This window comes from Amblyomma mixtum, chromosome 10 (assembly GCF_055824585.1).
Source record: "Amblyomma mixtum isolate Tamu chromosome 10, ASM5582458v1, whole genome shotgun sequence".
Classification (NCBI taxonomy): domain Eukaryota; kingdom Metazoa; phylum Arthropoda; class Arachnida; order Ixodida; family Ixodidae; genus Amblyomma; species Amblyomma mixtum.
The window spans coordinates 130,239,115-130,255,559 of NC_143021.1; the positions used below are offsets into that span (position 1 = coordinate 130,239,115).

Here is a 16,445-nt window from a genome sequence, read left to right on the forward strand (position 1 = left end):
CATTCCAAACTGGTTTAGAGAGCTAGCGTTAATTCATGTTTCAAGAATACCCTGAAGGAATCTTGCGAGCACTTACTATACTACAGTTTCGCTCGGCAGTCGTTCAGGCTAACGTCAGCAGCCTATGGGAAGCATTGGGAAGCATTGGGCTATGGGAAGCATTGGGCTATGGGAAGCATGGGAAGGATCCCATACTGCTTGCGCAGTATGGGATCCCAGTCAAATCACATTAATCAACACACTTGAATCCATTCAAAATCGCGCAGCACGTTTCATCTTATCTAACTATTCCCGTCACGCCAGCATTACTTCCATGAAAAACACGCTTACCCTGCCAGACCTTTCCTCACGCCGTAAATGTTTTCGACTCTGTCTTTTCCATAGAATGTATCATCACAACCCTGTATTAAACGATCATCTTTTTGCTCGACCATCATACATATCGTCCCGTTCTGACCACATGTTTAAAGTTGCTGTTCCATTTTCCAGAACAAAAATGTGTCATAATTCATTCATTCCCAAAACGAGCGCAGACTGGAACGACCTTCCTCCCTCCATCGCTGCCATTTCTGACATCTGCAATTTCAAAACAACTGTATTTTCTGCCGTTTTGTAAATAATATTGTTTAACATGCACTGTTCATTTTATGTATCTTACCACTCCTTTCTGTAATGCCTTCGGGCCTGGAAAGTATCCGAAATAAATAAATAAATAAATATCTGTTGCAGAGGCCTTGCTCAAGTACGAACAAAAGGCGAACATAGCCCCGAGACAGTGTGATCAAGGAAGCAGAAAAAGACGGCAATAATTCCCTATATGCATACATTCTCGCACAACCTAAAGAAGCTGGCGCAACGCTCAGACGTTCGCGTAGCCTTTTCCGCCCCGTGTAAACTCTCCATTCTTAGTCGTATGAGTAGTCCCACGACAAAGCCAAGGGTTTCATGCAAGAATAATCATCAAAACAGGTATGTAGATTGCACTGAAGGGATAGTTTATGAAATTCCACTATCTTGTGGAAAAATATACGTCGGACAAACAGGGCGTTGCCTCAACTACAGATTAAGGGAACACAAAAATGATTTGGCTACCTCCAAAGACCGCAATCTGCCGCTTCACTGCTCTGAATGCACAAAAGAAAATCAGCAAGTGTGTAAACCGATGTTAAATAAGTGCCGAACTTTCAGAAGAAGCATGGACCGAACCACGAGGGAAATAATTGAAGCCCAAAGGATATCTGCTCTGGGTGACCTTTGCCTCAGCACCCCTTCTCTTGCGCTATCTGAAAAAGAACGGGCGTACTTGGCAAAGCGCGCGACACGTTATTAGGTTTTTCAAAATTTTTTTGCGCGTTTTACCATTTTGCCGCCTTTCTCGCATCTTGCCATGTGTATATATACATGTATTTTTCATGAATAAATTTAATTGTAAGTCAGCGCTGTGTGTGTCTTTTTTATCTTTGTCCCTGTCTTTTGCGCTGTTTTAAAGAAGCATTAAGAGCAACACAATCGGGAGAGAAAAAGATGGCGAGGCACTTCTTTCTCCACCTCTGAGCTGTATCATTGCTCCCTCCTCTGCAGCATCGCCTCGATGCGACCTGGTGTCGCAGTGGGAAATACGGTTTAGATGCGCGAGGTTAAGCACAGGTATGACGACACAGAACCGGCGACACTTAGCCTCAAGTACAATCAGCAGGACGGTCATGGTACGGCTTCATACAAACAATATGCACAACATCCGAACGCCGTGGTCTGCGCGATAAGTGTGCTGGGGTTGCCGATGAAACTTCGTACGTTAAGTCGCCAATGCGACGGTGAACAAGGTACGAACCGAAGTATTGGCGCAATATATTTTCAGACAACCCACGGCGACGAACTGGTGTCCATACCAACACATGGTCGCCTGGCTCGTACCTAACAGATCATCGGCCCAGATTGTAGCTGTCAGCGCCGACGTGCCGTTGACTGTGTATTCGCTACCTGGCCAGTTGACGGCCTTCTTCATCCCGCTGAACGAAAGCGGCGATGTCAAAATCAGGCGCTTGGTCACACAGAGGGTCGACGGACCACACGGCATCCGAAAAAGTAATACCTCGACGGCCGAAGACAAGCTGGAAGGGCGGTGTGAGCCGCGTTGTCTCCTGCAGGACCGTATTGCAAGCGAATGTTAGGTATGGGGAAACTTTGGCCCAAGGTTTATGCCCCACATCCACATACATGGAGAAAATGCCGGACAGGGTTCTGTTGAGGCGTTCCATCAAGCCTTTTATCTTTGAGTGGTACGCCGTAGCACGCCTATGGCTGGTATGGGTCAGATCTAGGACTGCCTGAGCTAAGCGGGCCATCAAATCAGCTCTACGGTCAGTGATGATAACCGCAAGGGCTCCATGACGCAGCACGATGTTGTGTACAAAACACGTAGCTACCTCGACAGCAGTTGCGTTTGAAAGCGCCGTTGTCTCAGCGTATCCCGTCATATAATCCGCCACGGCAGCAATCCAACGTTTTCCACTCGATCACTTCAGAAAAGGGCCGATCAAGTCCATTTCTCTTCGTTGGAAAAGCGTCTTCGGAGGCGCTATGGGGTGAAGAAATCAGGCGGGTTTGAAGGGAGGAGCCTTACGGCATTCGCACTCGGAACAGGGTTTGAGAAATTTCCCCAATGATGGGAGTAATCTGGGCCAGCAGTACCTCTTCTGAATCCTTGCAAATGTACGACCGACTTCCAGTTGATCGGCAGATCGTTCGTCGTGGCGTGCGCTTACGATATCGGGTCACAGCTGTGGCGGGACTATGAACAGAAATGTTACGGCCTTGCTGTCAAAGTTGGTCTTGTAGAAGGCGCCATTTTGCAGAGTGAAAGATTTTAGCCCACGAAGGAAAACACGAGCAACACGGGGAACATCGCAGCCTTCAAGGTACGCGATGAGCGGCGCTAACTCTGGGTCCTCCCTTTGAAGCTGCGCCATATCGGTTGCGATAACAGCACCAAGGAAAGAGAAGTCTTCAGTGATTCCCGGGGAAGCCAGATCCAGTGTCGCGCATGATAAACCATCCGCATATTGGTGCTTCCACCCCGATTTGTACACGACCGTTTCGTATTGCTCCGGTAAACGGAGGTTCCACCTCACCCACCACCCAGATGGGTCTTTTAGGCTGGCCAGCCAGCATTACGAGTAGTGGTCACTGACAGCGCGAAAGGGTCTGCCGTAGACTTTTGCACGGAATTACTGATCGACCACATCAGCGCAACACATTCTTTCCGAGTCGGTGAACAGCTGAATTCCTGGCGCGAAAGTGTACGGCTTGCGTAAGCGATGACTCGTTCTGCGCCGTCCTGCCACTGTACCAGGACCGCCCCAAGGCCTACGTTGCTGGCATCGGTGTGTATGTCGGTTGCTACGGCGCCATCGAGGTAGGCGTGTGTAGGAGGACGTTGCACGCGGCGGCGTAGCTCTACGAAAGCATCGTCTTGGTCGCTTCCCCATAAGAACTGTCAGCGCTGTAAAGGGTTTAGTTATTCTGTACAAATCTTAGACAAATCGTCGATAGTAAGAGCACAGGCCCCAAAAACTGTGGAAGAGTATTCTTGTCAGTGGGGCGTGGGAAACTGGCGACAGCAGCGGTCTTGTCGTGATCTGGGAGAATACCGCGCGCTGATGCCCGATGAAGCGAAGCTCCTCAAAACCGAAATATCATTTCTTTTCAGCCATGATCGTATGTTGCGCACAATGGAGCGCCCGGAGCGCTGTGCGCAGCCACTGGAAGCGTTGCTCGAAGGTGGGCGAGAAAATGACGACATAATCCGGGTATACGAGGCACGTCTGCCACTTGAGCCCAGTCAAGGCAGTTTTCATCATGCGTTGCAAGGTGGCCGGCGCGTAGCAAAGACCAAACGGGGGGTCCTTAAATTTGTATAGACCATCAGGCGCCACAAAAGCAGTTTTCTCACGGTCTCGCTAGTAAACCTCTATCGGACAGTATCCGTTTTTGAGATCCAAGGAAGAAAAGCACCTAGCATCACGTAGAGGCGCTGACGATCCGTGGCACGCCACACTTCACTCTATCTGGGTCGCTGGTAGGCTGGTGGAGCGTGGCCACGAGCGGAGCCCGGCGGGAGCATTGCTGGAGTCGCGGCATTGAGGTCGTACCCAGAGGCCTTACGTAGAACGATCGTATAAGTGGACCGTGCATCAAGCCGGCGAGGAACCTGAGAAATTTGGTGCTGCTGCGCTGCCAGGCGTCCCTCGACCCGGACGGCTTCACTCAGTGGCGGGAAAGATGGCGTATCGGACGGCATTCGGAAGGCCTGCAGTTCCTCTCTGACTACAGGCCTGACCAGCACGCGTAGAAAGGTCGCGTCGCTACCGAGAGGCATAGAGGAGGGATCAGGCTCAAAGGTGTTGACGTCGTGATTGTATTGACGGGCTCGCTGTTCCAGCGTCTTTTCCATAGTGGCCGTCTCGAAGAGAAACTCTGCCGCAGTGCACGGTGGGCTGCGCACAAGTCCAGCGAAAAGCTCTGGGTTGATACCTCGTATGAGGTAGCGAAGCTTCTTGTCTTCAGTCATATTGTGATCCGCGCGTTTAAAAAAGGCGGGTCATGTCCTCGTACTACATGCGCACACTCTCGTTGTGGCGCTAGTCGTGCGAGTGTAACGCAGCTTCTGCTCGCTCTCGACAAACTGCATTCCAGAAAGTGGTTATCAGATTCCGGCTGAAGGCGTGCCAGGATGCAAACGAGGCTTCATGGTTTCGAACCATGTCCGAGCCCACTCTTCAAGCGCAAAATAGTCATTGGGGGGCTTATGGGTATCGCTCAAGCCATTATAACGGTCAACGTGCTCGAAGATCTCGAGTCAATCCTCGGCGTCCTCGAACACGCCGCAATGAAACGACGGGGGTGTTCGTGGCTGGTAACAGAGGATTTGCGCCGAGAGCCTGGTCTCAGTTGCCATGGCAGCTGGTTCCTCCGAAGACCAAGGTTGCGTCGCCCTTGTTGATGCCGGAAGGAGTCCGCACTCAGGGGACACGCCACTTAGATGACGGCCGTGGCGCTGCTGAGCGGTGTACTGGGGTGAGATCTGTGCTGGTCGGTCGCCTACGCGGATCTGAAAGCGCATCCAGCACCTCCACCAGATTTGTTATGAATATTACTCGCCACGCAATCGGGGACAGAAGAACTGCTCGAGGCTGCCGAGCGGCCGCAAGCAAGATGGCGAGGCACTTCTACTTTCTCCCCTTCTGAGCTGTGTCTGTATCATCGGCACACGCAAGCACATGGATAAAAGGGATGGCCTCCAGGTCTCGAACAAGGGGAATAAAAGCCACATTAAGTAAAGTGGGTGCGATAACGAAGAATTGAGGCACTCCTCTATTGGAAGTGAAGCTACCAAAGGGCTTTCTGTGGACACGCACACTGAAGGTTCGATTTGTTAAAAAGGCGTGAATGGTTAGGAGAAAGCGGTGAGAAAGACCAAGAGTTTGAAAGGAGGCAAGAATGGTAGAGTCAGGTATGTTATCTTGTGCCTTTGTTACGTGTGTAGCGATCCCCGTTCGAACAAGGTGACTATGCGGAGAATGGTGAGTCACGCCAGCAGCCAAAGTAACGAGAACAACTTTTGTTCCATTTTTTGGGGGGCGGGAAAGCGATTTGGGAATATGGGCAACAATTATGGGAATCCAGCCGTCATGACAAGCGTGTGGTGAGAAAGTTTTCGTAACGCTTGCAGTTGTTAGGTGTGAGGGAAATTGGGCGAAGGTCAATGAGACACTGGAGGCTGACCGGACTTTGGTATTGGAACCGCAGTGTAATGCTCCCACTCTCCCTGCATGACACTAGAATGCCCCACTTTATTTATTTATTTACCCTCAAGCCTTAGGAGGCGTTACAGAGGGGGTGGGTACAGGGTTAAACAAGATTCCAACAAAACAATTTGAAAAAGAGAGAGATAAAGCAAACGCGTGCAAGCACTCCTGCTTGGGCAGCACTGCTGCCGGCAGTATTTGGAAATAAATAAATATTGAAACATATGTTGCAGGGCTTAAGAAAAGAAACAAAATGCTCTAGACACAGCAAACGAGCGATAAGAAAAAACACGAAATAAGCAGGGTAGACAGTCAAAAAAATTTTAGCGCGTCATTGAATGCCACAGGATCTTGAATATAGGCAATAGAGGGGGGAAGGTGGTTCCAGTCCGTTATAGCTTTTGCAAGCAAGAGTCAGAAAACAGATTTGCATGGCAGTGTGGGGCGCGAACTTTATATGCCTGATCGACACGCGTTGATACGTAAGTAGGTTCAGAAAAGAGTTCGCTTTTCAGTAAAGGGTTATTGAAATAATTTTTTTGAAACAGGCACAAACGGGAGATCTTCCTTCGAGTGTGCAAGTTTGATAGACCTAGTTGTGATTTCATTATGGAAACACTTGTAGTACGGGCATAATTAGACAGAATGAAGCGCACTCATCGATTTTGGATTGCTTCGGTGTCGTCGGTTAGTGTGGAAAGAGCTGGGTCCCATATTGCGGAGGCATATTCTAGTTTCGGTCGAATTAATGTTTGATACAAAATTACTTTGAGATTATTTTTAGCTTGAGATAAGTTCCTACGCAGATAACCGAGAGTGTGATTAGCATTGCTCGTAATATATGTCACATGAACATGCCATGAAAAGTTGTTTGTGACGTAAACTCCGAGATATTTAAAGGATGTGACATTTTCGAGAGCTATGGAGTTAATTCTGTTGCAGTAAGGTATAGGCATGTTGGTACGGCGGGATATTGTCATGATTTTGCATTTACTGGCATTTAAAGTCATAAGCCAATTGTTACACCAGTGTGATATCGCGTCAAGGTCGGACTGCAGGAGTATGTTATCATGAGCGTTTGTGATTTCACGATAAAGAACACAGTCATCGGCATAAAGGTTTATGGATGAGGAAACACAGTCAGGAAGGTCATTAATATACATTAGGAACAATAACGGGGCCAGAACAGAGCCTTGTGGGACACCGGATTTTACAGAAGAAGTAGATGAAGTAAAATTGTTAGCTGTAACAAACTGGGAGCGACTAAACAGGAAACACTCAATCCATTTTATGATGCAGGGGTCAATGTTCAGGTTTGGTTTATGGGGTTTAACGTCCCAAAGCGACTAAGGCTATGAGAGACGCCGTAGTGGAGGGCTCCGGAAATTTCGACCACCTGGGGTTCTTTAACGTGCACTGACATCGCACAGTACACGGGCCTCTAGAATTTATCCTCCAAAGAAATTCTAGCCGCCGCGGCCGGGATCGAACCCGCGTCTTTTGGGTCAGCAGCCGAGCACCATAACCGCTGAGCCACCGCGGCGGCAACCAATGTTCAGAATGCTTAATTTTAGAAGGAGCAGGTTATGGCGGACTTTGCCGAAGGCTTTTGCGAAATCTAGGAAAATGCAATCAATTATTGATCCCTGGTCTAGAGAACACGCTATGCTGTTAGTAAGAGATAATAGCTGTGGTTCACACGAGTAGTGTTTGCGAAAACCGTGTTGGACAGGAGTAAAAAATAAGTTTATTTCGAGGAACGTTATGAGGTTAGAGTACATTATATGCTCTAATAATTTGCACGGGATGCTCGTTAATGTGATTGGTCTATAATTAAGAGGAGAATGAGCATTACCGGATTTGAAAAGCGGAACCACCTTACCCACCTTTCAGTCCTGAGGCAAAATGCAGTGCTGTAGGGACTGTTCAAAAATGCTGGCCAAAATAACGGATGAATATACTTCAGTGTTCTTCAAAAATTTTGAATTAACCTCATCAACACCACAAGAAAATGAAATCTTCATCGCTGGAAGTGTCAAGTAGCGTTTGAAAAGCAGTACCTTCCAAGTTACGGAATTGGGAGTTGTGTGTGCCGTCGTGCCCGGCAGAAGGGGCAGTTTCGAGGCGTTCAGTACATGCCAGCAGCTCTGCCATGGTTAGGTAAGAAGTAGTATCATCGGAGGGCTCTGCAACTGACAAGTCAGGAAGAGATGTAGAGGTGCAGTTATGGTGTGGAAAAAACTGGCGGGCCGCTTGTTGTGCAAATGCATCCTCATCCAGATTCAGCGCAAGGCGAATGCTCTCTGTGTAATTTGCAAGCTGAGAAGGGCGCTCCATGGCATGAAACACACTCCAAAGATGTCGATTGCCCACCGTAGAGGACAGGCAGACGCACCATGCATCCACGGGTTGCATGCTTTATAGCTTTGCATAGTGCCGCGCACGTGCGGTATTCGGGTGAAAAGCTGCAAGAGCCGAGGGGTCATCAGGGTGACAGAAGCATACTGTTCCGCCTGGCGAGGAAGAGCCCACACATTTAGGATGTGTGTGTCTGGGTCATCTTTCTTTGCAGTAGTGGTAATAGTGTGAGCCACGAGAACAGCAGAGAGAGTAGACAGTGCTTGCTAAAGACGGGTCCACTCTCAGCACATCCAGACTTGATTATCTGTTTGAAGGGTTCGTACAATATTGCAAGTTCAGGAGCTCTTGTTCTCTTTGCTTATTTTTAAACCAAAACAAGAATATTTGAGGTAACCCTGTAAGCCGAGTCCTTTCTACAGGTGTTACTACGTTTACGAGAATTCACTCTACGAAACCAAAGTATGAGACATGTCCTTTTCTTCGCGAGTGCTCACCGTGCCTTCTACAAGATAACGATTATCCCAACTTTGATCGTCACACCATCGCAGATATGTTTGCGTGTTATATCACTAAGATGGCATTCAAAAAGTTCTTAAAGAATTCCCAGAACCTCGGGAACTAAGCGAAAATGTCGCACATGCCGGTGAATACAAAATATAAAGTATTTTTCTTGCTTTTAATTATGTATGCCGTAAGGGTAAAATAGCGGAATACACATTGCCTCGTATAAATATTTGTTACGTAATATCACTTTTTCTCAGTACATCATTCAACTGGAAATGTTAGCTAGGAAAAGTTTTGCATGAACATCGCCAGCAATTATTTTCATGGCCACCAACTCTTCATGCAACAATTTTCTCATATATAGGAGGGTTTCACTATAACAACCAATATGTCCAAACAGGTCCCATCGGCAGGCTTCGCTTCGTCTGCTATTAACGTTTTTGCAATGGTCAAAAACGTTCCCATTTTCTTTCATATGACAATCTTAACTCTTTCCCTTAGCAAAAACTAATACGTTTGGAATATACGGAGGTCTATTTAAAATGTATTTTAAACATATTTTGTATTCATGAATGCACTAAAAATATGTAGGAAATACGTTTCTGAAATTTCATGCTTGGTATTCGAAATATATTTTTAAAATGTGCCAAAAATACCTCACTTTAAGCATACTTCGAGCACTTTTCAAATACATGAAAAAATATGCATGCAGTTTTAGCATCTTGTCAGTGTATTAAAAGTGTATTTTCGGAAATATGAAATTAATTCATCGAAAGTATACTTCAATTCTAGAAAACGGGCAGCCCTTGTAAACGTATATGTATGCAGTTTTAGCATCTTGTCAATGTATTAAAAGTGAACTTTCGTAAATATGAAATTAATTCATCCGAAATATATTTCAATCCTAACAAACGGGCAGTCCTTTTAAACGTCTTTGCACACTTCTAGCTGCCATGAACAGTCGAGTGCTCGAAATCGTGTTTCGGGAAATGGCATTTGCGTGTCGTCAATGTATTTGAAGTGTACTTCCGTAAATACGTAATTAATTCATCCAAAGAACACTGAAATTCTAGCAAATTGGCAGTCCGCATTAGCATATTTGCAGCGCACTACAAGCTGTCGTTGAACAATCTAATGCTCAAAATCGAGTTTCGGGACATCGCATTTTAGTGCTGGCCATCTATTTAAAGTGTACTTTCGTAAATACGCAATTAATCCGTCTGAAGTATATTTAAATTCTAACAAATGGGTTGTCCGCGTAAACATATTTGCATTACACTTCAAGCTACCGTGGAACAATCTAGGGCTCGAAAGTACGTTTCAGCGAAGAGTGAAAACTTTCCCTTTCTTGTCATCCTTTCGTTTATGGTAACTTCTAGCAGGAAGGTGATCACCACTTATACCCCTGCTACACGGGCGCTTCGAATGCCTTCCAGCCGAATGTCATCTAACGATGCTACATGTGTTCTGTCTAAGAGAGTGCTTGAAGATAATATTACGCCAATGAATATTAACCGCGTCAGCATGAAATTTCCCCGGGAGTGCGCCGATGAGGACGACTGCACTCATACTGTTGTTTACATCGCTTGTTTACATAACATAAAACGCAATCTGCGCTTTGGTTCTAATAAACAATCTGTTTTCTTTTTTACTGGTTGTACTCGTGATTGTTTACGCAGTGCTACAATGTGCGGGAAGCGATGATGCGATCGCACGCCTGAGAAAGCCGGGTTGTTGGCATCGCGCAGGACTGGCGCTTCTCGCTTCTTGTCCCGGCTTTCTCCGACGTGACGAGTACTTTTTTTTAAACTACTTTATCCAGAAGTATGTATGGCGACTGTTCGCTTTAACTGAAACGGCCTAACTTGTTATCCACAAGCTAGCGACGGCGACGACTGCTGCTGGCCGTAAAGCAGGGCTCGGCAGTCTGGGTCACACCGGCGATTCCCGTTCATCGTACGCGTGCCCTGCGATGTAAGCAATAGTTGATTTCAGGTCACTGTTGCCAAAACTACACCTGGTGACCATTTGCATTCGCTAAAGCTTGTGATTCGCTCTTCACAACCGCCGAAATCACAGATCCAACCCTGCGAACTCGCTGGGCCTAGTCGTCGCGGAAGGGAACAGAGCCGTCGTCGATTGAAACTGATTTGGCAAGCGCTTATCGCTGGTGAGTGTTCAGGTATGCACACGTGAAATATAGCCGTTCGTTTCGCTCATTTAGAAGTGCGAGCATGCACACACCGCCGCCTCATCACCGTGCTCTCGCTCAGCCGCCGACAAGGCTGACCGTCCGCCGACCGGATTCGTCGGTGTCGTTGGCCTGAAAAACGTGTCCCTCTAGAATCATATTATAGTAAACTAGATATTTCACTATAATTACATGCTGTTGTTCAGCGTGATATATACTGTCGTTGTCGGACTAGTGTGACCGCCGTCGTCGTCGTCGCTGTACACTGAAAACGAGCTGAGGCTTTCGAATGCGTTTCGAAAGTGTCGTGCCTCACCGCGGCAGTCCATCGAGTCCGAATGTCATTCCTATTCTCGAATGCCATTCCACTCAATGTCATTCGAACATTTCCGTGTGAGAACGTGATAGCATTATACCAGCAAAAGCGCCTTGGGTACTTCTGGGTCCGAATAAGCCAGCGGAAAGGACCCCGTGTGGCAGGGCAGACCGGCTCCCTTACACGCCCATGTATCTGTTGGTTGACAGTTCGACTCCTGACCTGTGCCTGACGCAAGTTTCAACTAGCAATTCCGTTCTCAATTAATCCCAGATTCGAACGCGACCAGTAGGGTACTTCTGCGATAATTTGGAAGCCCACAGTATTTGCGCAAAAAAAGGTATCACCGTGCAAAATAGTGCGTCGCTTTCGCTGGGTATATATACGGCAAGCCAAGTATAGCGCTTGTCGTAGGATTTGTTGTTTGCTGTGTCGCTGTCGTCTTGGTATGCTGTGTGTAGGTATCTGCCGTTCCCATTCAATCACGTGACCTTATAATATCAGACTCCTGTTGATTAATGATAAATACCCGTGTACGATTTGTTCTCCAGTTGATGAATTAACCCGTGTCATTCCATGCAGCCGCCCAGTAGACTTTTTTTTTAAGCCCGAGTAAACACATTTTTAATGTATTAAATGTATATTTTAGTATATTTCTAATGTATATTTTTATTACATTTTTAATGCATTATAAATATGCTAAGCGGGCAAAAATGTACTTTTCACGTATTTTTAAGAACGTTTAAAATATTATTCCTAGTATACTTAGAAAGCATTCGTATTGCAGTTTAAGCATAGGGACAAAAAAATTCGAAATAAATATGAAATTAATACAATACGTTTGAAATGCATTTTTAGCACATCCTCTTTTCGCTAAGGGTTGATGGGAGAGATGGGAGAATAAACCGTTATTTTCAATATTTTCACGACACTACATTACAATATTTCAATATTCAAAACTTTTTATCTAATAATGGTGGACATTACTGCACGTTATCTATGATTAGCAGGTTTTCAAATGTTACTTTTAAAATACTTCAAAATACCACGAATGACAGCCTATTTCCTAGAACTGCAAATGGTCCCTCAATGTATTAAAAAAAATCGGAGTCCTGTAAGACCTCGTTATGGCGAAATATTGGCTGTAACGAAGGAATGATTTTTCCCTTTGGAAGCACTCACTGAAACGCATGTATCGCCTAAGCCCCAAGAAACCTCCTCTGATTATTTGCCGCTTAGTTTACCGATTTCTAACTGCAGGAAACGCTTTCAGGACCTCTTGACGTTAGACAATCAGATTATCGCCTACGGCCAGCGCTGTCGACCGCCGCGTAAAAGATGGTGAACACTGTTTCCTTCTATAGGGAGGGCCGCATGGTGCGTTTCGTCGATCGATACAATGGCTTCGGAGAAGAAAATCTTTGACGCAGGTGCACCAATGATCGTCGAATCTCAGGCGCGCGGCCCGCTGCCCTTCTCCATTTCCCCCATTTCTACAACCTGCTTACTGAGCGCTGTGAGCACTTTGTGCTTCTCAGGCTTCAGGTGCAGTAATTTTTCCGTTTTCGAGGTATGGTTGATAGGTTTTATTTTTTTATTTATTTATTCAATACTGCAAGCCTTTACGGCCCAAGCAGGAGGGGCGTACATATGACATCAGTATACAGAACGAAGATAGCAAATAATAATCTGAAAACACTTGTTCTTTGGGCAACAGAATATGAGCAAAACAAGGACTAAACGAAATTAAAACCGAGCTCTTCATTTGGGATAGTCATAAACATAAAGAAACAGAAGTAAGCCGATTAATGAAATATCCATAAATGAAATGGCAAACATGCAGCAAGGAAAAAACACCATCAGTTTGGGCAACCAAAAAGCACACAACAAAAACATATAAGAGCAATTCAAGGTTTCCATTGAATCAATGCTGGTTAGAAGAGGCAGAGGTAAGTTGTTCCAATCTGTTATCGTGCGAGGAAAAAAAGAATATTTAAAAACATTAGTTATGATGCTGTATGGCGTTAGAGAGTCATCGTGTCAAAGTTCGGCGTGCCGTAAGTAGTGTTATGTATGGATCAGGAGTTAGAACAAGAAGGTTATATTTGGTTTGGTTTGTGGGGTTTAACGTCCGAAAGCGACTAAGGCTATGAGAGACGCCGTAGTGAAGGGCTCCGGAAATTTCGACCACCTGGGGTTCTTTAACGTGCACTGACATCGCACAGTACGCGGGACTCTAGAATTTCTCCTCAAAAGAAATTCTAGCCGCCGCGCCCGGGATCGAACCCACGTCTTTTGGGTCAGCAGCCGAGCACCATAGCCACTGAGCCACCGCGGCAGCTGAAGGCTATATTTAAGAAGGAACATGAATTTTAAGCGCTGAATTTTTCTTCTACGTTCCAGGGTCGGTATTCCATGTTGTTTCATTAGCACTGTCGGGGAATCAGTTGTACGGTACTTAGAAAAAATAAACCTGACTGCCTTACGCTGGATTCTTTCGATAGCGTCAATGTTAGTTTTGGTATAAGGGTACCATACTACTCATGCGTATTCAAGTTTTGGTCTAATTAATGATGTATAAGCTAAAAGTTTAGTTTCGGCGGGGGCGTGCTTCAATTTACGACGGAGAAGGCAAAGTTTCCGAAAGGCTGTGTCACATACGTTAGTTATGTCAGTGTTCCAGTTTAGGCTATTTGTTAGTGTGACGCCCAGATATTTATAACGGTTTGACAGTGCGTTTAGTGAGCTTTACTGCATCCACGCCCCGCCGGTTTTCGAAGACGGGCATTCGCTGCATCAATGGAAAAGAAAAGTTCAAGACAACTTTTGGCAACCAGTTGGTCAAAGCGGGAATAGCGACTTCATGTCTATAGGCTTCATTGCGGACATCACGCTCCCATAGGGCTGAGACAAACTTCAAAGGGCCGGTTCAGACGCTTAGGAACACTGGTTTTTCGGTTAACATGAGTTCAGCTTTATTTTTACACATGGTATAAACAAAAAGAGGGGCATATTCTCCTCCTTTCAGGCCTTGCGAAACATCCATTCATCTACAGTAGTTCTCGCTTCAAGTGCTTCGATCATTTTTAGATCTTATGCGTATTCATATGTTTTGCAAAAGCAATAGCGCTTGATTTTTTCGCACATTGTCACAAACATGGTACGTCCCAAACCCTACTGTCATCCCTGTTTGTTTCTAGTTCGGCAACCTCTCCAGGAAGTATAGAAGAAGTAGCATGAGAGGGGTACATGCACACCTTGCTGTACCGAAATCAGGGCCCACCATTAATACACATGTTGATCTCTAATCGGAGCACCTTTTGCAATGGCACGGCTAGAGGACACTTTTAGAGCAAATATCAATTTCACGAGCTCCAACACAAGGAGTAGCTTTTTACAAGGCCATTACTGTCGGCTAGTGAGCAAGGCAAAATTATCCGTAACGCCAATGGCGGGCAAGTTAAGAAGCCCAGGACAGCTCGCTTTCGATTGGAAACGAGGTCGTAAACACAGCCAGTGGCTTCGTAGACGCGCCGAAAGGGAACCGTCCGTCATCCGTCCTGTCGTGGTAGACGCCACGACAGGACGGATGAAAAGATGACAAATCATATACATTTCATTGTCACTGCTGATACCACCATTTCAGTATGGGATCAGTTCTGGACTAGATTATACGCTGTGGAATCGGTGACATGAAGTGTTCTATTTAGGTTTTTAGTTTTTATTATTAGGTTTTACTCTTTTATTATTACTCTTTTAGGTTTTTTCGCGTTGACGCCATTTGCAGATGAAGGTTGGGCAGTTGTCTAACATTGGCGTGTTGATGGTAAAAGGGAATTCGTGTTTACAAGCCTGGCTTCTCCAATCCACACTGCACAAGCTCTTATGCTCCCCGAATGAGAGCCGAAGTGAGAGCGTGTGCGCTGCCGTCGTTGTGACAGCCGTGATTGTATTGTACCGATTAGGTGTCGGGAAAGGCTCTAAGATGCGTGACGAAGAAAAGGAAGCGCCTGTGCATGGCGCCCAGCAGTGTGGTGAAGAGGGACCGGAATTGCATATTTGAACGATGATAGTCTCCAACCCCCACTGTTAAAATTGTGAAAACTTGGTGGAAAAAATGCTGCCATTTCAGTGATATTCAAACCTATCTTGATATCCTGATACTACAAGCAGAGGGTTTTCTTTTCAGATGTACTTCAATAACAACAAGATGGACAGGGCCTACGTGAAAAAAGCAAAAGGTGAGCACCCTCGCTTTTGTGTCAGCCACTGCCGCTTACTCTGCGCTCAGATCCTCTTTCTATGTCAAGTGCTAGAAAATAATGAAGCCCCCCGCAGTTCAAGACTTATACTCCAGCCAGCTGGAGCCAGCTGCCAGCCAGCTGCCAGCCAGCTGCCAAACGGGCGTTGTTTGTGGTTGATCCTTCAATGCCCACACATGTGGAGGCCCTTGTGCTCGGTCGCCGTAAGCAGGCCGGTTGTGCAGCGCTAGACCGGAGCACAACGGTGCACCCCTTTCAAAGCGTTTGATGGGCGTCAGACGCAACGCTCGCACTCGAGAGCCCCGCAATGCCGGTACGAAAGGCGAAGGCATCAGAACGCAGCCAACTAAAGAGCAGGTCCGAGGCACACACACCTCAGCGTGTTCTTTGCATTCTTCTAATTTATTCTCGTACTGCTATTATAGCACAACTAAGTTAAGTCTGCATAAATCCAGGACAAAATACGGAGAACACGAGTTTATCCTCTGAATCTTGTTCTCGAATTGACCAGCCGCTCACCCCGTGCATTCATAACATTTCGTTGTGACCCATTTTTTATCAGTTCGTTGCGATATGTCCTCCAGTAGAACCTAATTTTCCACTCCTATGAATAACTGTCCTCAGAGAGGCACTAAATGATATACCATGGTTTGCCCTGTACAGCCCGCACACTATACACGTGTGAAAGCTGAAGGTTTGCGCTGTGCGGACTGTCAGAGATGCGCATCGTATACTATGCTTTTTTTGGATACTGCCGAATGTGCCGGGGCATTCCGAAAAACTTTTCCGTTAGGAGGTTCGGCGACACTTCCTTTATGCATGTGCACAGATTTTTACGAATTCGTTACACGTCTGTCTCCTGCTGGCTATATATCACCGCGTACTGCCAATCTCGATTTTTTTTTTCTAAAGCGAAAGTTTTGCTGGTGTAGTGAAGCCACGGTCATCGGCGCGCAATTCGACCTTCAAGTGGAGGTGTTACAGCCAGCTGACACTCCACGTCA

At 46.2% G+C, this 16,445-nt stretch overlaps 1 protein-coding gene across 1 annotated transcript in view; it reads left to right on the top strand.

Annotated features, from left to right (window-relative positions):
• Window positions 1-16,445, top strand: part of LOC149326947 (uncharacterized) — a 104,241-nt gene that overhangs the window by 58,873 nt on the left and 28,923 nt on the right. Inside the window, exon 4 of the mRNA XM_089564734.1 lies at window positions 15,369-15,420. Within this exon, the coding sequence (XP_089420860.1) occupies window positions 15,369-15,420 (52 nt within the window). The remainder of the gene's footprint in view (window positions 1-15,368; window positions 15,421-16,445) is intronic.